Source organism: Tribolium madens, unplaced genomic scaffold (assembly GCF_015345945.1).
Source record: "Tribolium madens isolate multiple individuals breed KSU strain unplaced genomic scaffold, Tmad_KSU_1.1 Scaffold_71;HRSCAF=194;Tcas5.2_LG6, whole genome shotgun sequence".
Classification (NCBI taxonomy): domain Eukaryota; kingdom Metazoa; phylum Arthropoda; class Insecta; order Coleoptera; family Tenebrionidae; genus Tribolium; species Tribolium madens.
Genome location: NW_025401041.1, coordinates 784776 through 806134, shown reverse-complemented (window position 1 = coordinate 806134; position 21359 = coordinate 784776). Strand labels below are relative to the sequence as shown.

General features: G+C 36.5%; 2 protein-coding genes across 2 annotated transcripts; one reads left to right on the top strand and one right to left on the bottom strand.

The window, feature by feature from the left end:
• Positions 1-2081: 2081 nt before the first annotated feature.
• On the bottom strand, positions 2082-3031 carry LOC123008614. Its single transcript, XM_044404503.1, has 3 exons — positions 2378-3031; positions 2197-2329; positions 2082-2143 (listed from the first exon to the last, which is right to left on the bottom strand). Exons 1-3 carry the CDS (start codon positions 2767-2769, stop codon positions 2111-2113), a joined length of 558 nt encoding a protein of 185 aa, XP_044260438.1. The 5' UTR covers positions 2770-3031; the 3' UTR covers positions 2082-2110.
• Positions 3032-12356: 9325 nt separating this feature from the next.
• LOC123009108 lies at positions 12357-20959 on the top strand. The gene is made up of 5 exons (XM_044405230.1): positions 12357-12399; positions 12450-12555; positions 13224-13302; positions 17792-20354; positions 20407-20959. The coding sequence occupies exons 1-4, from the start codon at positions 12357-12359 to the stop codon at positions 19787-19789; spliced, it is 2226 nt and encodes a 741-aa protein (XP_044261165.1). The 3' UTR covers positions 19790-20354; positions 20407-20959.
• The last annotated feature ends 400 nt before the right edge of the window (positions 20960-21359 follow it).

The following is a 21359-nucleotide window of genomic DNA, read 5'->3' as shown; positions in this document are numbered from 1 at the left end:
GGGGGCTGTCGTGGGGGTTGTCGTAGGGGCGCCTTGACGGGGAGCGGGCGAAGACCTCTTCTTCTTCCTTCTCCTCTTCTTTTTTTCGGCGATGTGTTCATCGTCCGAAACAGGCGGGGATTCGATTTCTTCCTCCGACAGGCTGGAGAACCTGTTTTCGGTGGAAATCTCAAGGGGGCTGTGGGATGGGGCTGGACGCTTCTTCCCAGTTTTGGCTGGGCTGAAGCGCTCCGTCTCCATTGCGCTGTCCTCCGATGGGGGGCCTGGTGTGATGGTCCCTGATGTCCTCTATGATTGAGAAGTTGTCTCCGAAAAGACAGCTTCTTCGATCCGTTGCAGCCTCTCCGTGATGGGGGCCAAGGCCTCCTTCACAGCGGCGGCCACAAGGTCGGCGATGGATGTCTGGAGTGACATTTCCATATTTTGTTTTTAAAAGTGAACTTTCCCTTCCTCTAACGTGTCGAAACACGTTTCGAAGTCGGTGAAAGCTCGTGAAACTTTTTAACTTGTTATGTCGTTCGTGTTAAAAAACACGTTTTATTATGAACTGTGATCGTGTTGAAAAACACGACCAAGTCAGGGATGATGGCTTCGGATGTCTGGAATTTTCTTTCGCTTCTCAGGAGGCTGTTGGAACACGTCCGCTGGCTTCGACCGATCGACTCAGAATGTGAATCTAAAGCGTAACGTAGAGGTTTTTTATTTTTAAATGTCTACAAAGTCTCTGTTTGTAAACGCTTCTTCTGAATGCAACGATCTGAGTTTCGATTACCTCTCAACTATATCACTTTTCAGTCAATAAACCTCTGATGGGAAAATAAAAGGTAGATATATTAGTAAACACTATTTATTATAAAACTTAAAAAATATAAAAGAATAAATTAACACTAAATAAAAGCAAAAATTAACACTATAAAAAATAAAAAAATAGACACTAAAATAAAAAAATAACCACTAAACACTAACTACCTATAATAGAAAATTAAAAATTAATATTATTTATTAAGGTGTCGCAGATGCGTTCTTCTTCCACCTATTTCTCGAGGATGGAGGTGATGGCTTGACGCCTCTTTTTAATTTGAGCCAATTCTCGGTTCATCCGAGCCATCACCTCCTCTTCTTCGGTATTCAGATTTTTCAGAATTTCTTGGGCGAAACTTCGGTTACGTTTAAGTCGCTCGGCTTTCTCTTCCAACTTTCTTTTAATCCCCCGAAGCTCCACCCGAAAATCTTCCTCCTCAACCAATTGTCTAAACTCCATTTCGGGTTGAGTGGGTTGTTGTTGTGTTTCGTCATGTTCTTCTTCCGTCTCCTCCTCCTCATCCACCTCAACCCTAATGAGGTTGAGGTTTTTTCTTCCTGCTTCTATGCCCTTAGTCGGTTGCCCAGGAACAAGAGCAGGAGCAGGAGCTGGTTTAATAACTTTATCCTGATGCACTATAATTTTTGGTTCCTCAACATTGGCCAATATTTCCTCCCACTCGCCGATAATTGTAAAATCTTCACCTACCCCCAATAACAAATCTTCAAATTCTTTTTGACCCGCTGGGGTCTTTTCGGGAGCAGGTCTTAAGAGATCGATAATGATCTGCAAAAAATATAAAAAAAAATTTTTATTCAATTTTGACGTATTAAACCGTATTTATTAACTTCATAACAACCAAGGTAAACAATTGTTTATTCGGTAGAGTGAATTAGAATTTTTTTAACTCACTAGTGATTTAAAAAAAATTAATTCACTCTTTGTTAAAAATCAGATATATATGTAGAACTTGTTAGAACATTTATTTAGAATTAAAATAAAAATTACAATTATGCAAGTCACCAAAATTAAGCTTACATCCATCATTTATTAATGGATTGGATAATTCTCCATTAGTAATTCTTATGTTCTCTTTTTCATTAATTTCTGTAATACTGATACCACTTTTAGTGGCAACTTCAACAATTCTTTTTGCTTCCACTGTAACGCCAGAAGCTCCATCGCATACTTCACTTTCATTTTTTCCAAGAATTTTCTTTGAAATTTTAATTTTATTTGCAAGCGAATCCTCGATGTATCCCTCCGCAACTGAATTTGAGCGCCATTCGCCGTGTCTCTTTAATACAGTCAAGTCAACGCCAGCGTCAGCAAGAAGTGTGGCTGACGAACGTCGTGTTATTATCGTCATTTAAAAGATCTGATCTATTACTTACTTTTAACAGCAAAAATTTATCGTCAGGAGCAGTATCCAGAAACCTTTCAAGTTCTTCCCGTGTAAAAACCTTCGACTTCTTTGCCCTGTGTCCTACAGAATGCTGCTTCAAAAATGCTTTTACTTTATGGAATCTACAAACATTAATTTAGCACAAATTCTATAGTTAAACATCCACAAACCTGTTTATATCAACATTTTCCTTAACCAATAACATTTTCTTCAGCTGTGAATGGTATGACCACAATGAAGACGATTTTACAGTTTTTGATCGCTCCGAAATATACGCCAATATTATCTTCTCGTCGACTCCTCGGGCGTTCTTTTTATTTCTCCAATTACAAAAACAATTATACTCTTTTTCACATAATATTTTGGATTTTACTGGTACTACTTTGCCTACTGCTTCGTTCATTACATCTTCCGGAACAAAAATATCGTTATCGTCGCATATTTCTGACTTGGACACATTAAAATAATTGTTTATACCAAAATGGTTGCTAGGGAGGTGTTGCCACAACAACGTACCAACCACGACTGTCACAGACTTGATTTTTGTTGTCGTATTTTGCATAAATTCGTAATAATCCGTAAATTGAAGCTGAGTCTCGCAAAATTGAATAAAATATCGTATAAACTACGTGAGTTAAATGAATGTTTATTCACTTAAAGAATTAGCTCACTCGCGCTACGCGCTGTTGAGCTAAACTTTCTTCTCTTGAATAAACATTTATTTAACTCACTTAGTGTATAAATATCTATTATTAAAGTTAAAAGAAAAATTATATTACAAAAAAAATGTTTAAATTATATTATATTTTTCAGTCAATGACCGAAAAAGGGCGGCCAAATTATAATTAAAGTAGATGCTCAAAATATCCACCATCCTCTTGTAGGCACAATTCTGCTCTTCTTATTAGGCTTACTTTGGATTCCCTAATTATTCGTGGAGTGAGCGTCGCAAATGCCTCTTGAATCCTCTCTCGAAACTCCTCTTCTGTGTTAATGGGTCATCTGTAGACAATATTTTTGATGTGACTCCTAGGGGATTACAAAGTTTGAAGTGGGGGTTTCCGGAATTCAGATTCCCGGAACTAGTATGTAGGAGTGGGGGGTCCAAATTTCTGGAAATGGCGCATGCGCAGATGAAGTGAATTAGAATCGGCACAGCTATACTATTCATGCTCCCTCATAAATTTCCAATGGGGTTTAAATCTGGGAAGTGTGCTGGCTACGTAAAAGTTCAAATTCCGGATGGTGTTGAACCATTCCTCTACAATTCGGGCTCTGTGTAGAGGACACTAAATTTGTCCAGGACAGAGACAATGGGATTATTCATTTCATGTGGTGGATACAATGTTGTTAGGATGGTAACATTACATCCTCCAAAACCCTCAAATATTGAAGTAATTTCAAGTTTCGAGGAGTAATTTGAACAGTTTCTCCAGGACCGGCATTGTTCATTCAGCCTCAAAATCCGGCACGAATTCTTCCACTTCGTGAATTTGCTGCTACGTTTTGAGGTGCATACCTAGACACATAACTTATCAATTTATTAAACACTAATAATTACCGTTTGTTTTCCATAAAATTCTAGGAGCATCACGGCTACTTGAAATGGTTTTCTCACCCGTAAAGATAACATCGGCCCAATTACGATTTAAATTTGAATGGCAAAATTGCAATCTTTCTTGCACTAGGGCAGTTGTTGTTTTGTTTTTTTTTTTGCGGGAACTTGACTTTAAAATAATTTGCTACTTCACAGATCAGACAATTTCTTCCTTCAATCTTCGTTATTCTTTTAGATGTGGGGCACACAAATTTGATTGGATTTGGCATAGCGTGGAGGATGAAAAAGCTGTTGTTATTGATGCTATCGTAGTTAAATTGTTAACCCAAGATATGTCTAAAAATTTTTGAAAAGTTTAATGTTTGTTTTTTTTTGATATTCTTTATAATATATTAATATTAAAACATATTTTTATAATATTGAAACATTTTATTAAGAAAAAATATAAAATGGCGCCTGTCTTATATGTAGGACGTCAGGCATATGTGGTACCATAATAAAATCTGTTTAATTTTTATGAAAATTGATAAAACCTTTGACATGGACTCCCACATCGCATTTGACACATCTTGTGGTTGTCTTCTGGTGACAGAGTCTTCATCTGGTTTGCTTATCTTGGTTTTGCACCAAATGATCAAGACGATTATACCGCAGATTTATCCTTCGGCCGTCCTTTTGAATAAGAAAGTGTCTTTTTGTTCTGTGTTAACAAAATAACTGCAATTTGCTTTCTAAAACTCAACTGGTCAAAGTCGCTCCTATGAATGCGGTGTCTTTGCTAGGCGTTGTTTACAGCTAGGTCTATGCAGTGCATAATCAGTGAACAGTACCACTTTTTCCCTCGTATCGAAATTCGATACAGGCTAACATTTTGGTCGCATTTGTCCACTCCTCCCATGTTTGCGTTATATAAATTTACCACGTGCGGTTGATCTACGTGAAAACAATAGTATGGTGATTGATTTATTTACGTACGTTCCTGTGTTACGATAAAATTAACTAGATGGTAGATACTCTTTTTTTTCCTTATGTGAATGAATTGCCTCCCGAATTTTTTTTAAATCGTAAGCTCCCCTTTTTTCTTTCTTGAGCACTTTTGATTTTACCTAAGGATTTTGAGGTATACGATTTTCTCTTACAGTACCAGTGGCGTAAAAGTTTTTTTTTTCCGTCAAAAGCACAATAAGGTCAATAGACGTAAAAAAAATGTCAAAGAATAAGTGAAAGTTGTCCTCTGGCCACTTTCGTCTTAAAGCAACTAAATGTTTGAATAAAGGTCTAACTTTGGCAAATTTGTCTTCTTTGTCTATGTTTTTGTTATCAGCGAGATGGAAGTTTGAAAAAATATATTCAATCATATCATTTGAGATCGCCTCTGAAAACAAAACGTTGTGATCATCTTTTTTCCGTTTCCAGTAAGTTATTCTTTGGGGTACCTGTATGTACCCACTAAGAATTACAAAACCGACCAGCCGATCCTAGTTTAAATCTTCCCACTTCCTAGCAGCTTCCTGGATAGCATCTCTAATATTAGCATGGTAGAAAGTGATAAGCTGGGATTTCTTTGCGTGGGACAAAACCTTCAAGCCAATCCAGTGTGCGATTCTTACCTTATCTCTATACAATCTAGCTTCCACCTGAATAGAAACATAATCAGCAATCTTATTCTTGTCAGCCCTCTTCTTTTCAGATGTGTTGATAACTCTATCAAATAAGTGTTGGTGAAAGCAGAATGCCTGGATCATTGCCCTGCACTCGTTATGATTAGCCCAAGATGTTTTAGTTGGGATCAGAGATCCAGCTGAAGAAATGTATAGTCCATAGGGGAAGTTCTCACAGATATCCCTAGGACTTACTGCAGTAGAAATTGAGCCAGGCTTTGTGTGAGCATTGAATGACAATTGCTTAGCGAAGTATACAGATATTCTACCCAAAGATGCATCTGTTGCAGCTGAAGGTTTCTGGATGAGGTTGTAGATCTTGGCAAGATTAGTTATTTTTTCAGCTCCTGCAGCAGGAGACTTAGCCTTAATTTTTGAGATGCTAGTTCCTCTAACACATCCAAGTGCAGCTAGCCAAGCAGTATTTTTTTTATGGTCCTCATCAGTCACATCCTTAGCTCTAGCCCTCTTCCTAAGCTCAGCTAATTGTATCAAAGGATCAAACCCTTGATACTCCATATCGCTGAAGTCAATGTCTGAAAAGAAAGTGTCATCATCTAGGCTTGCAATAAAAGCTTGTTCAGTGGATATGAGTCCGGATGCCATCTTGTTTTATTGTCTAACACGTACACCTTAGAAAGAGATGCTTTTGTCGTCTTTGTGTTTGAAGTGTTTGAAGCATATTTATTACTTTCACTAAGAATTAGTTCAAATAGTTTGTCAAAGAAAAAAAAAATTGGAGATTAATTTTAGAGGCGATTCTAACTGCTGAATATCTTCGTGGTTTTCAAATTTGGTGTAGGTGATTGGACATTGTTACCCAACTATAAATCTTTTTCTTTTTTGATTTCATTTGGGACGTTTTTCTTTTTTCAGATTATCTTTATGAATAGTCTATATCATCATAATATACGTTTTCGTATCCAAGAATGACTCGATTACAAATTATCTTGATCTCTCGATATAACTGTTTTATTTTATTATCAAGGAAATTGGCAAAATACTTAAAAGTTGCATTCAACATTATTTTCTTTTGTTTGAGTTTGAGACCGGACACCCGATATAGTGAAGAAGTTAAATAAGTCATCATATAATATCATTTACCTACCTATCTGATATGCAGCTTTCTTTAATTGATTCTTCTACAATAGACTTTATTAAAGTTCGACAAAATATTTGAGCATTATATTTTTCGGCTCTTAATTTAACACAACACAAGCACTCGACCGACTTATTGTTATACAATCTATACTGAACTAACTATTAAATTACTCTGCATCCAAAAAATTGCCAAAAAGAGGAAGTGGTCAAATTTTAAAAATCGCATTTAGTGTAAGTAATAAAATTTTAACGGAAGTTCCAAATTGAAAAATGGTATGAGAACATAATTGGAGTTAGAGAGAGATAATTGTAGGTAGCGGTAACAGCCAGGCTGTTTTTTATGGGTCTCTAATAAATTACGATATGTGTCCTACATCCATGTACACTCAGAAAATTAGAAAAGTCTCTATAAACCGACTCTCATTATTTGGGTCCTCCTACCTAACCGTAGTTATAAACTATAAATAAAAATGCTTTTGCATTTAGCCTCAACATTTCTTCTTGTCATGTGATATTATTTAATTAATAATAATTTTTATAATTAAACGTGTGTAAAGTGTGTTATATGGTATATATCCGGATATAAAAGATAAAAGCTTGTTTTACAACGCCCTCCGTCATTTGTGGGGATATCTTCTAGCTACGCTACAAATCCAAAACTTTATAGGTCAACAAAATTTTTTGAGTGGTTTACCGTTTTGTGAATGTACAGGGATATACCTCGAAAAAACAATAAACACTGATATCATCGCAGTTCGTTGGTTTAAATTTAGCTGCCCGGCAAAACGACTTTTTTTCAATATGATGCTAGAGAGTTTCCGACGAACGCTTTGGAATGTAAACAACATATTCTTTTTTAATAGTTACATCATATATCTCAACAGTCTATTTTTAGGACATAACACGTCCGACATCGCAACCGGTGAAATCTTTAGCTTGCCGGTAGCTGCCTTACTATGCACGAGACTACATTTTCGGTTGCTTAGTATTTCCTTCAATCACCAGCTACAACTCTTGAAATCAAGAAAAACATTTCACTGAAATCCGTTATTTGGAATAATTTATCATAATTTTGTGAAATTACAACTTAGCCCAACGGGCAAGCAGTAAAAATAGCTGCTAGGAATTTTTAAACGTTGTAATGTTCTTATATTTATTATATCTTTATTTTGAGATGGCGAGTTGACACATTTTACACTTGGGTAAAGTTGCCGTTTTGTTGTGGAGACGTAGTAGAGTGCGAAGCGTTTGTTCTAATTTGACCATGGCTTCGATAAATTTTGTCATGGTTTCAGGGAGATACATGCCTTTGTCGGCCGCGAGTTCCGGTGTCAGTAACCCGGCCGTGAGTCGCACCGGCTCGTGGCTTGGCTAGCAGCCATTTCTTTCGCAGAAATATTTCTGCGTCCTCCTTATCTTGACGGTACCCATAAAGGGATGCACAAAGTATGAATCTCTGGCTGATGGAGTCGTAGAAGGAAGGCCTTTCGAAAATCGTCGAATGAAGGGATGAGCGGCCCGGTAGTTTGCCACCATTCGCTGGCTTTTTCTCGAAGCTGGGCCGTGATTCGTAGCAACTGAATTTTAGGGCTGTTCTGTGCCATATGACTTGTGCATGTCTCTAGGAATCCGTGGTGTCTTCGTGGTCCTCTCCGGCGAATGTTGGTAGTGGAATTTCTTCAATCGGATTCGGCGTTGCCCGAGTGCTTTTTGTGAGAGCCTCGGACTCGGCTCGTTGCACCTCGACGGCGGCCAGTTGCGTTGCGATGAGTTGCTGGATGGATTGTAGGAGGTTCTCCATACTGGGTGTATCGCAGGACCTGGTGGTTACCCGCATGCCCTTGGGTTGAGCTTGGGTGTGGATGGTGTCTCCGACGTCCTTGAAGGCCTTACGTTCTTGGGCGCCAATTATCACCGCGGGGAATTACCCATTGGCGGTGACACGTGGTTGTGTGAGAATTTGTTACGGACGACGGACTGAAAAGTCCGATTACTTTGTGTGAAACATCTGTGTGTGAACACTTCAAAGGGTGTGAAACACTTTCGCGAGACATGGGTTCCGGGCAGAGGTTGTACTCGGATTGGACTGATAGGGGAACAGTCAAGTCAAAATAAGTTTATTTACAAAAATAATGGTACATGTCATTGTTTTCTTAACTAAGTATTGTAATATTTCTTGAAAAAGGGGCCTGGTGTGAATTTTCCAAAGGGTTGTACCCCCGAATGGTGGACGCCAAAATTTCCCCTTTTGCCCTACGTTTAATTATCAAATGATAACTCAAGGGGGGGGGGAGAAGTTTACCAGAACGATGATAAAACATGCATTAATTAATTAAGATGCACGAATTAAATTATTCTCTAATTACGTAAGGGAAATTAGTAAATCCTAAACTTACGTTATTTATGATTTGGACACTTTCACTAGGAAAATGGAAAATTGTGGCGAATGCGAAATTACGTCTTAACTCTCGGCTCTCTCGAATCGGAGTATCGAAAATCCACTAGTCCGTTTTTTTCTCTCTCTCTCGCAATCCCCCTCCGGTACTACTCTTCCACTACTCTAAAGCTTTGACAAATCACGACTTTGTTAATAATTTAAACAACCAAAAGAACCAAGTTCAATTTACAACAAAATGAACTTATTATTAAGCTAATTAAAATTACCTAAACTGACTTTTGACTCAGACGTTGCTGATGCGCTGACGACAATAATTTGCAACGATTTACATTTATTACAAATTTGAACCAGGTCTTTCAAAACTACCTTAAATTAATTAAGCCTAAAATTCCAACATATCAAATTTACAACACGTTTCCCCTCATTGCCTTTCTGATATTAAATATACAATCTAAATAAAATTTACAATGGAAAATTTGTGCATTTCGAAAAAACCCACGTGTGGCCTTGGAGTCGTTTGGTCTGGATCGCTCCACACTCTATTGAAAGCGTATCGAATTTAAGTTTTAAATTTCTAAAGAAATGACCGGATGTTTGGTAACTTTTTTGCGACTCTCCACATTTTTTAAGAATGTTGACTTTTTCCGTAGTTTGTGGAAACGTAATTTAATTTTAAGAGAAAAATAAAAATACTCATCGCCTAGCAGGGTGTAGGGGTCCGGAATATTACAGTATATACAAGATATTTACCACTTTTACAAGACCCGACAGTTTTAGGCTTTTGTCCTTTTCGGTCGCGGGATGGTTTTTTCTGTATGTTTTGTGTGTTTAGTGAAGGAATAGAAAAAGAGAAAAGAAAGCGTGGGGCTCGCAGGGAGTTGAGAAATTTGGTTGTCTTGTCGTTGTGTCAGTTTTGTCGCATGCAAAGGGGTGTTTTTTCAACGATGAATTGAAGGTTGTCAGGGAGGTCGGGGTAAAGTGAAGAGAGAAGTTTGTGTCTTGGTAGACGGTGATACTGAGATGGAAGCGGTCGAGGCGGTGAATTCGGCGAGAATTTGTCGTTCGCATGTGGTTATGCGATGTGTCATGTTGGAAGTGAGAGATGTGTAGATGAGGTCACGGTATTCAATGACTGGACGAATGAAGGTGTTGTTTGTGTGGAGGAATGTTCGAGAATCGCATCCTTGGAAGTTGCCCATGAGGCGGCGGAGAAGATTGGATCGTTTTCGGACCTTTTTGATGTGTTTTGAAGATCGGTGTGGAGAGGGCACGTGTGTGTGTGTAAGTGATTCTCAGGTAAGTTGTGGAAGATGAGAGATTGATGGGGGTGTAGTCGAGTGTGATGATGACGTCGTGGGGGTCGAATTTGAGATTTCGTGTGAAGCTGAATGTCGGTGGATTTTGTGGGGCTGATCTTGACCCTTCATTTTTTGGTCCAGGTGGAAATGCGGTTGAGAAGCGGCTGAATTGCCCGGGAGGCTGATGCGGCTGATTGCTGTGATGTCCAGAGAGCGGTGTCGTCTGCGAAGAATTCAATTTTCGTTCGGTGAATATCTGAAACAGGAAAATCGGAACTGAAAAAAAAGTGTAAAGAATTGGGTAGAGAACGGAGCCTTGTGGGACTCCCGAGAGAAGGGGGACTGGATGAGAAAAAGAGTTTTGAACTTTAACTTTGCAAGGAACGGTTTGTAAGAAAGGAATCAATTAGTTTGGTGAATTGGAGGTTAATGTTAAAGTTCAGGAATTTTTGATGAAAGCCGTCCTGCCAAACCCGGTCAAATGCACGCTCGACGTCTAGAAAGGCAGCTAGAGATTGGGTCGAATCGGTGAAAAGTTCGGAAGTGGGGTCGGAAGTTGAGCGTTGTGAACGGAAATCAAATTGTTCGGGAGGAAGAATGTTGTTTGAATTGAAAATTGTGGTGATGGATGTGATGGCCGTCTGAGGAAGGTGTTTCAGAAGAATGGATTTGATTTGGTCTGGTCCGGGGGCTCTCGAGTTTTTTAGTCTGAAGATGAGGGTTGAAACTTCTTCGTCGCTGATTGGCGTTGTCAAGTCCTGGTTGTTGAGGGGTGGATCTGCGTGTTTGTTGTCGTCGTTGTTATTGTCGGCTGGTGGAGGAAAGTTGTGTTTGAAACGGAAAATGTTGTTAGTGACTTGATTGTAAAAATGTTGGTTGTTATGGGGGTCGTTGGGAATTTGGTGTGCATGTTTTGGAATGTTGCAGCAAAACAAATTGCTTTGTCTTGGGGGTGTTTAAGATGGTGTTGTTGACTGAAAGGTGGTGGCTGGGTTTGGATTTTTTTTGGTTTGGAACTGTGGTCTACAAGCGATGTGCCAATGTGGTTGGCGAGTGTTGGGAATTGGTTGCGAAGACGATAAAGTGGGAGGTTGTTGAGAGAACGAATGAGAATTCTGCCGTTTTGATTGATGGAAGTGTCACCGAACTCTGTGTGTCGAGCAAGTCCCCGAGGATGACGGCGTGTCTAAAGGTGTAAGTGTAGTCCAGAAGTTGGGCGTTAACAGTTTGTTGCGGAGGATTGTAATAACAAATAAACAGAGTATTTATATTGTTGAAGTGGCTAGTGGCTGCGACCGCTTGAAGATGGTTAAGATGAGGGAGCAAATCGTGTTGGGATGAGGCGAGTGAAGATGAAAGGAGAAGTATGACACCATGTTTGGCTCGGGCTGTGGGGCTTGGTTTGTTGTAGGAGTGATAGCCTGTGATATTGATGGGTCATTTGGATTTGGTCTCGGTGATAGCAGCGATGTGGATTTGGTCGGTTTGAAGAAAATGTTTCAAGGAGGCGAATTTACCAGAAATGTTAACGGTGACGAAATTCAGAGAGCCCATGAAGAGTTTGCAATATGAAATAAAATGGGACTGGAAGTGACGAGTTTAACTGGAAATGAAATGAATTTTGTTTGATGAGTGGGAAATTTTGAGGTTGTGGTTGAGGTAGATGCGGGTGGAGTGTTCGAGAACAGTTTGGACTTTCTGTTTCCCGAACGGGAAGAAGTCGAAGAGAGTTTTCGTGATGAATCGGACGAATTGGCGGGCAGAAATGAAGGGTTCGCGATCGTCGGGTTCGGCATCTGAGTTTTCGGGATCGATTTTTTAGTCAATGATTTTGACAGGGACGACTGGAGTGTTGGGGGTGATTTCGGATGGTTTGGGGTAATTGGGGCAATCCTAGGACCAGGCTGGGTGGTTTCCCTGGCATTTTGGGCATTTGGGGTTTGGTGATGCTGTGGGGCATGGTTTTGAGCGATGGCTCTAGGGGCATGTGGGCCAGAAGGGTTTGTTGGGGCATTGAGAAAATGAGTGGCCAAATGCGAAACATTTGACGCATTGAAGGGGTGAGGGTTTTGGGGGGTTGGAGGGCTCGCAGGGATGAATGTGGCCGAAAACAGAAAGGCAGTTTGAGAGAAGATGGCCGATAGCACTTTTGTCGGTGACGATGACGTGCATGAGGGTTTGTTTTTTTTTGTGGAGGGGAAATGCTTTATGCACCCCCTGCGCAAGGTTCGACGTGCAGGGGAGTGTGGGACTCCGTCGTGGTGTTCGGGACGGTCTTACCCACTAAAATCCCTCCTGTGGCTATCAGTACTACCCAGGAACTGCAAATATGGTATGTCATCCGGATATACTGCCTATGTCTCACCCGCTCTTGGCTACTTTAAGTTCCTTTCTTTTTCTCTTTCCCTTTCTTCGGCGCATTTTGTATGCATTATTTCATGTATGGCTTTGTTTATCATTTTCCATTTATTTTCATCTTCTAGCATAGTTGGTATCAGGTTATTTATTGTAATATTCATCCCTAGTAGCTTTTCCGTTCGTACCTTATTTTGTGCCATTGTGGGCATTTTAGTAGAGTGTGTTCTACGTCGTCCCTGCCGCCGCAGTTTACACAATCTTCCGAATCACTTTTCTTTATTCTATGTAGGTAGCTTTGAAAGCAGCCGTGACCACCCAGTATCTGTGTCATGTAGTAGTTTGCTTCTACATGTTTCTTTTCATACCACTCGACAACATTTGATATAAGTTTATAGGTCCACCTGCCATTTTTGCTGTTATCCTATCTCTCTTGCCAACTTTCCATAGTGTACTTCCTTGCTTCTCCCTTGTCTTTGGATTTATTATGTATTAGCAGTCTTTCCTTGGCAACTAGGTCCATAGGAATTACTCTATTACCTCTAGGGCTTCCGTCGATACGGTGAGGTAGGCACTACATATTTTTATGTTCATTCTTCTTTCGACTCTCAGTACTATGTCTCTGTAACTACTTTTCTTTTCTAGGTCTTCGGCCCAGATTGGTGCCGCATATAGTAAAATCGACTGCACCACCGCGTATAGTATTCTTTTTTTGTGTCAGATAGTACTCCCATGTTAGTTGTTATCCTTCTTAATTCTCCTACTGCTTTCTCTGCTTTTTTTGCGGCGTACTATAGATGTTCCTTATTATTTAAGTTCCTGCCCATCATAACACCTAGGTATTTGATGCATTCTTTGGATTCAATCTTTACTCCTTCCACCTCGATTTCTATCGTTTTCACTTTTCTTCTTCCATTAGTCATAACCGCCTCCGTCTTTTGAGGCGCTATTTTTAGATTGCGTTCTTCCATTCGATTCGAGATATCTTTTAGTTCTTTGTTTATTTTCCTTTCTAGTTCCTTTTTCTCCTTAGCTATAACCTCCAGCGTTAAATCGTCTGCGAATCCTACCCTCGTTGTATCCGAGTAGATTGACTTCCTCAGTATTTTGTCATAATATATGTTCTACAGCAGTGGTCCTAACACGGACCCCTGCGGCACTCTCCTTGTGATTTCGAGTTCCGTCGCTTGTCCTATTAACAATTTCCTATTTTTTAGGTAGTTTAGAATCATCCGCTGTATGTATGGCGAGAGATTCTTTTCTTTGACTTCTTTAATTATGATGTCCCATGAAGCCGTGTTGAATGCATTTTGTACATCTATAGTTACTAGAGCACTTATTTTCCTGTGCCTGTAAGCTTTTTTGTTAAGTTCTTGTGCCTTTTCTCGTATTAGTTTGACTGCATCCACTGTAGATTTTCCTGCTCTAAATCCAAATTGGTTCTTCGCTAGTTCGTTTTGTTCCATTTCTTTTTTTATTTTGATCGACAAGAGCTGCTCAAATAATTTGCTTACTACGCTGAGTAGACATATTGGTCTATACGTATTTTTCTTCTGTTTTTCGATAAGCACCAGTTTTGCTTTTTTCCATTCTTCCGGTGTTGCACCTCTCTTGAGTATTTTGTTGTTGACTTCTAATATATACTGCGGCAGTTGTTCTGTTATAGCCTTGACTAGCTCCGGGTTGAAGCCGTCAAATTGGGAGGATAATCTTTAATGGGAAGCGAGACTGTGTATTTTCCAGACGGTTCGCGTTTAACCGTGGAAACAAAAAATTCTTCACATTTCTCGTCCTCTTTATTCAAAAAAACAGCGGGAGTAGGAACCTCTTCCATTGACCAAAATTTTTCAACTACTTTATCCAGCGATGGTTCCGATAATAAACAAAGCGTATGCGTTTCATAATTTGCAGCAATATGCGGTATTTCCCCCATAACTATGTATCCTAGCGTAGTTTCTAAAGCTATTGGGCTTCCAAGTTGACCTCTAATTTTGTTCGGACCTAAGATATGTGGGAACAGTTTAGCGCTAATTATTCCATCAATTCTTCCCGATTCGAAAAATTTCTCATCAGCTAGCGGAAGATCAAGCAAGTATTCTAGAGACGATTGCGGTATATTTCGATCTGGTAAATTGTCTATAATCTGATCGATAAGTAAAGCTTCGAAATTGTATCTAAAATCTGAATTAAAGCGAGAAACAATGACCATATCAATTTTTCTTTTTATAGGATGCGTAATAGCACCAATGCCCTTAACAGAAGCGTTAATTTTTCTAACTGGCAATTTTAAACGGGTACAACAACTTGTAGTGATAAAGTGCGATTGACTAGCGGGATCTACTAAAAACCTAACTAATTTATTTTTTGAATTTGGAGCAAATACTTCTACTACCGCGGTTGCAAGCAAAGTGTTGCTATAACTGGATGATTGCGAACGAGTACTTGCGGCGGCACAAAAACTATGAGACTCGCAAGGGGTACCATTGACGTCACTTATTGGAACCAACTCCTTTTTAATCGGCTGTTCCGCAACGTGTGGTTTCTCGAAATGAAGTAGAGAATGATGCCTCTTTTTACACGAACTACAAGTGCTAGTAGATTTACAAGCGATTATTTTATGTTTCCCACTTAAGCAATTTAAACATAAAGATTTATCTTTGACTAATTGATATCTTTCCAATGGACCCAACTTCAAAAGCTTTGCACACTGATACTGAATGCGAAGCGTCATTACAAATTGGACAAATATTGTTCGATACGCGATTACTAACTACAAGTGAATGGGTTCTATTGGATTTACTGGAAGAAGCACTATAATTCGATCGATTGGTTGGTATGACGGTGGGTTTTGAGGTACAGGCTAGAATTTTTGTTTGAGCCTTTACAAAATCGACGATTTCCTTATATGAAGGAATTTCAGAATTTTTCTGCAAAAGTTCGAAGTGTCTACGCGTTTGACCATCTAATTTCGAAAAAGCGATGGAACCTATGATAAAGTCCGAAAGATCATCTATTTCTAATTGTTTCAAGGCATTTACTGCTGTATCAAACTTTTCCAAAAATGCGTTCAAACAGACTACCGATTCATTTTGTAAAGATTTAAACTCAAGAATTTGCGACAAATAAGTGCTAGCCAGGAGACGTTTATCATCATATTTTTCTACGAGAGCTTTCCATAAGATAGGATAATTTGTTCCTGTTGGTTGTATTCCAGAGCAAACTAATAGCGTTTTGCCCGTCAATTTTCCCAGTAAATAATGCATTTTGGTGATATTGTCTAAATCAGGGTTTTCATGTATTAAAGTTTTAAACGTCTCATAAAAAATGGGCCAGTCAGACATTTCGCCTGAGAACTCTACCAACTCAATTTTGGACAATTTTGTTATAGTTTTTGCAGGCTGTGACGGACTTTCAGATTTCGCAAAAACCTTTTTCGCAGCTTCTACTATGTAACAATATAATTTGTCTACCGCTTCCAACTCTTTAAAACTAGGCGTATATTTCGGGTCAATTTCTAAACTTAATAAATTTATCGAGTCCATGCAATCACTAAACAATTTGCGCGTTTCTTCTAGTGTGTTATATCTGATTTTAAAATTTTTGCGAACAGCTTCATCTTCTAAGTTCTGAGAGTCATTATATAAACGCTGGATTCTAAAAAAAAAAGAGATTCCCGCTTGGCCAAAAGAGACTTTAATTCATTTTCTTTAGTTTTAGCCATGATAAATTTTGAAACAGCGATAAGCGATAAGGTACGACGATAACCGAGGGGTTTTTGCAACACACGTACCAAAAGAAGCGATACCAGTGCTCTAAATTAATTAATGAACAAAATCCGGCTATCCGGTACGAAGGACCAAAATATTGACGCGCAAAATTATATCGAAATTAAAATGTAAAAGAAAAAAATCTTACCGAACAGTCCATCAAAGCATCCCAGAGTCACTAAAAGGAAGGGAGAAGGAAGGAAGAGAAAATGGGAATACTAGAGCTTTGACGACCCGGCAAGAACAGTAATTCAAAGAAAAACAATAACCACTAGGTCAAAAACACGACGTGTTGCGGCCACCCCGATAGCTACTACTCGAATGTGCTTATCGCTTGTCTCATACAAAAACTAAAAACTAAATAAAAAATTCATAATTTAAAGGCGCGCAAACACACTTCATTCTTTAGAATCTAGTTTATTATATTTATTATTATTTATTTTAATTTAGTATTATCGTTTAAAACTGAAAAAACTTAAACAGAATTTAATCTTGAAGACTTGGAAAACTTTTAACTACTAAATTAAAACGAAAATATTCTAATGTAAAATGGGAAAATATTGAATCAGCTTTTAGTGGAAGAATTCGTACTGGTTTTATTTCAACATTAAATATAAAAGACCCTTTAATTTTTTTCAATAAAGCTTTTAAGAGTTTTTCAATTAAAATTAATCAAATCTTGAAAGAGTCAATGATAAAAGTAAATGTAATTTTCCGTGCTTATTTTATAAAACCTCAAACTGGTGAAATTGATATAAAAAGCTTTTGCACAAAAAATCTTCCAATTGACTCTTCAACCAACTTAAAACGGTGGTACAAAGAAAATGTTACCGATAAATTAATGAATAAATTAGAAGAGTTTGCAGAAAAGGATTCTGGATGGGCTCTTCATGAAATTATAGGACTTATAGTAGACATTAACAGGTACGATCCACTAAAAGTAGGTGTTTCAACATTTGTTACTGTACCAAATTTTATTAAAAATAAGCATGCAGTAATTAATTTTGAAAATGATGATAATTTTTGTTTTTTGTGGTCAATTGTGTCTGCTTTGTATCTTGCAAAAAAAAAACTCTAATAGAATTTCTTCCTATCCTCATTTTAAAGATGTGTTAAAATATGAAAATATACAATTTCCAATTACAAAGTTTGAAAAACTTAACAATCTTGCAATTAACTTATATTGTTTTGAAGGTTCTAAGATTTTGCCTTGTTCATTAAGTTCACAAAATTATGAAAATGATACTAAAGTTATTAATTTATTAATGTTGCCAATTACTACATAACCAAATTTGTCATTTTTTTCTGAAGAGTCTCTACTTTATCATTTTGTGTGGATTAAAAATTTATCGCGTTTGTTGTCTAAACAATTATCAAATTATAATAAGAAATGTTTTGTTTGTGAGAGATGTTTAAATTCTTTCACCACTAACAATCCTACTACAGAACCATTTACGTTATTGTCTAAAGTCAAACCAATGTTGTGTCAAAGTACCTAAAACAAGAAAATTTTTACAGTTCGAAAATCATTCTTACAAAGAAAAAGTTCCTTTTGTTATATATGCAGATTTAGAAAGGATTTTTGAAAAACCATCTGCATCAGACAGTAATAATTGTTTTACAAATTCTAATTCTGTGATATATCAAAACCATGTTGCATTTAGCGTAGCTTATTATCTAAAGTGCTCTTTCAACGATTCATTCTCTAAATTTAATATTTATCGTGGCAAAGATTGCATACAATGGTTTGTTGAAGAATTGCATGAAATTTCACTATTTTGTAATGAACAGCTTGAAATAATTTTACCTATGACGACAACAACAGCTTCAACAACAACAACAAATGATAAGTGTCACATCTGCAAACAAACATTTCACTCAAATCAAATTAAAGTACGAGATCATAATCATCAAACTGGAAAGTTTCGTGGATTTGCACATCAGGCTTGTAACCTAAATTACAAAGATGCTCATTACATCCCTGTTGTTTTTCATAACTTAAGTGGATATGAGGCTCACTTTATAATTAAAGAACTATCAACACAGTTTCAAGGAACAATCAAGTTACTTCCTATTAATAAAGAAAAATATATTTCTTTTACTAAATATGTTACAGGCACAAACGTTTCTTTACGATTTGTTGCTTCGTTTCGTTTCATGTCTCAAGCTTTAGGAAAACTTCCATCAAACTTACAAAACAATCAAAAATCTATAACTAAATTATTTTGTAATACGGAACAAGAATTTTTGTTATTAACCAAAAAAGGTGTATTTCCATATGATTACATTGATTCATTTGAACGTTTAGAAGAAACCAGTTTACCTTGTAAAGAAGCGTTTTACAGTGAACTTAATGAAGAACCCATAAGTGACAGCGACCATTATCATGCTAAAAAAGTCTGGGATTGCTTTCATATTAAAACAATTGGAGAGTATACTGACTTGTACTTAAAAACTGATGTGCTTTTACTTGCTGATGTTTTTGAAGCTTTTCGTGATACATGTAAAAAAACATATGATTTAGATCCTTTACATTATTACACCGCTCCTGGTCTTACATTCGATGCGATGCTCAAAACTACAAATATAATATTAGAACGTTTGATAGATATTGATCAAATATTATTTATAGAAAAAGGGATAAGAGGTGGTGTATCACAGTGTTCAAACAGATATGCAAAAGCTAATAACAAATACATGAAAGAACATTTTAATCCAAATTTAGACAGCAAGTACTTAATGTATTTTGATGTAAATAATTTATATGGTGCAGCAATGTCAGAATATTTGCCGTATGGTAAATTTGACTTTCTAGAAATTTTCAACATTCAACAAATATTAAATACAGCTAATACTTCGGATGTTGGTTACATAATTGAATGTGATTTAGATTATCCTATTTACCTACATAATCTGCATAGCGATTTACCACTGGCACCTGAACATATGGTGCCACCAAATTCTACATCTAAAATTAAAAAACTGCTCTTAACATTGTTTCCAAAGAGGAACTATATTATTCATTATAGAAATTTAAAAATGTACTTAGAACTGGGAATGAAATTGACTAAGGTTCACAAAGTTTTAAAATTTAAACAATCACCTTGGCTTAAACAATATATTGACTTGAATACTAAACTTAGACAACAGGCTAAAAATGATTTTGAAAAAGATTTTTATAAATTAATGATTAATGCTATTTATGGTAAATGTATGGAGAATGTTAGAAAACATAGAGATATTCGATTGGTAACGAAATGGGATGGTGGACGCTGGGGATTGCGCTCATTGATTTCAAAACCTAATTTTCATAGCTCGATTATTTTTGATGAAAATATTGTTGTTGTTGAAATGAATAAATTAGAAGTTTATTTGAATAAACCTATATATGTTGGTTTTAGTATTTTGGATATTTCAAAAATCTTTATATCATTTTCATTATAACTATATTATTAAAACCTTTCAAACCTCTGCAAAATTACTTTACACCGATACTGACAGTTTAATTTATGAATTTAAAGTTGATGACGTATATCAATATATCAAAAATGATTTTCACCTTTTTGATACCTCAGATTATGATGTTAACAATGTTTATAATATTATACAAAGAAACAAAAAAGTACCCGGTCTTATGAAAGATGAAAACAATGGTAAAATTATGCTAGAACTTGTTGGTTTAAGATCAAAAATGTATGCTTACACTGTTGATGATAATAAATCAAAAGAGCATTTAGTTAAAAAATCAAAAGGATCTACAAAATCCTCAATAAAAGCTATAACTTTTAATGATTATAAAAATTGTTTATTTGATCAAACAATTTTTAAAAAGTACAAAAATTAATAAGATCTAAAAATCACAAGGTCTCATCTGTAAAACAGAAAAAAATTGTTTTAAGTCCATTTGATGATAAACGTACTGTTAATTTTGATACAACTGACACTAAGCCTTGGCGCTACATGTACCAACGTAAGCAAATAATGGAAGGGATATTAACTACAAAATAAGGTGCGCTATACGAACTAACAACACAAACAATTTTATTTTATTGTTATTGCAGTGCTAACCAGTGTTTTCAAGATGGAGCTTTTGTTACAAATCAAAATCGAGGCCCAAGATGCTCTTCAGAAAATTTACGTAAAACATTTGTATAACCTGATCCTGTATGAAGACACTCACCAAACAAAACTTAATCTTTTTACTTTAATGAGCCGGGAAGACTTTATTGTTCCAAGTGAAATTTTTGTGAAGATGCCTGTTTACATCAAGAATATTGATGTTGATATATTTGTAAAACTATTACAGAAAAGAAAATTTTTGGATAAGTATGTACACACATTTATCGATGTCTGTAGAAATATTCCAAAATCTATTCTTTGTTAACTGCTTATGGTTTACAAAAGAATGTATCACATATTTATTATCTCTTAAATTTATTGTCTAACCACAATTTGCAAAATATTTGTTCAAAGGAATTTCCATTGTTAAATATTTTGCAATTCCATAAAACTGTTTTATCATGCTTTGATCAATTTGTATGTAATGTTGCATACTTAGCAACTTTAAGCCTGTTGACATTATTATCTATTCAATAAAACACTTTATTACTTTTAGTTTTGTTTTATTTATTACTTTCCCTACATACATTCTTAAGATACTACAAATACCTTGGTTAGTACTAATCATATAAATAATAAACTAAAATATAATACGAGTATATATTATATAATAATACAAGCAAATAAAAATGCTCATAACCTATCTAACTAAACTTATTATGTTTTTAATTGGTATATATTTAGCTATTCTATCATGCAAAATTAAACAATATACAGTTGTTCTATCAGGTGTATTTACACCTGTTTCAAATTCAATTCTAATATCTACTGCACTTCTTTTTAATTCTTCGTTTTGTTTAGAACAATCAACCACTACAATTGGTGTTAATTAAACTCCTTTGGAGTAAGAATAGGTTCACTTTCTTTAAAAAGAAATGAATTTTGAAAATTAGTA

What these genes read in the sequence shown, in the direction of transcription:
- LOC123008614 (XM_044404503.1), bottom strand. Translation starts at nt 2,769, where the DNA reads ATGCAAAATACGACAACAAAAATCAAGTCTGTGACAGTCGTGGTTGGT. An exon ending in GAAAATGTTGATATAAACAG is followed by an intron (nt 2,330 to 2,377) that starts GTTTGTGGATGT and finishes TAATGTTTGTAG; the next exon opens with ATTCCATAAAGTAAAAGCAT. An exon ending in ATAAATTTTTGCTGTTAAAA is followed by an intron (nt 2,144 to 2,196) that starts GTAAGTAATAGA and finishes GACGTTCGTCAG; the next exon opens with CCACACTTCTTGCTGACGCT.
- LOC123009108 (XM_044405230.1), top strand. Translation starts at nt 12,357, where the DNA reads ATGGCCGATAGCACTTTTGTCGGTGACGATGACGTGCATGAGG. An exon ending in TGACGATGACGTGCATGAGG is followed by an intron (nt 12,400 to 12,449) that starts GTTTGTTTTTTT and finishes CCCCTGCGCAAG; the next exon opens with GTTCGACGTGCAGGGGAGTG. An exon ending in TTCTTTTTTTGTGTCAGATA is followed by an intron (nt 13,303 to 17,791) that starts GTACTCCCATGT and finishes ATCCTACTACAG; the next exon opens with AACCATTTACGTTATTGTCT.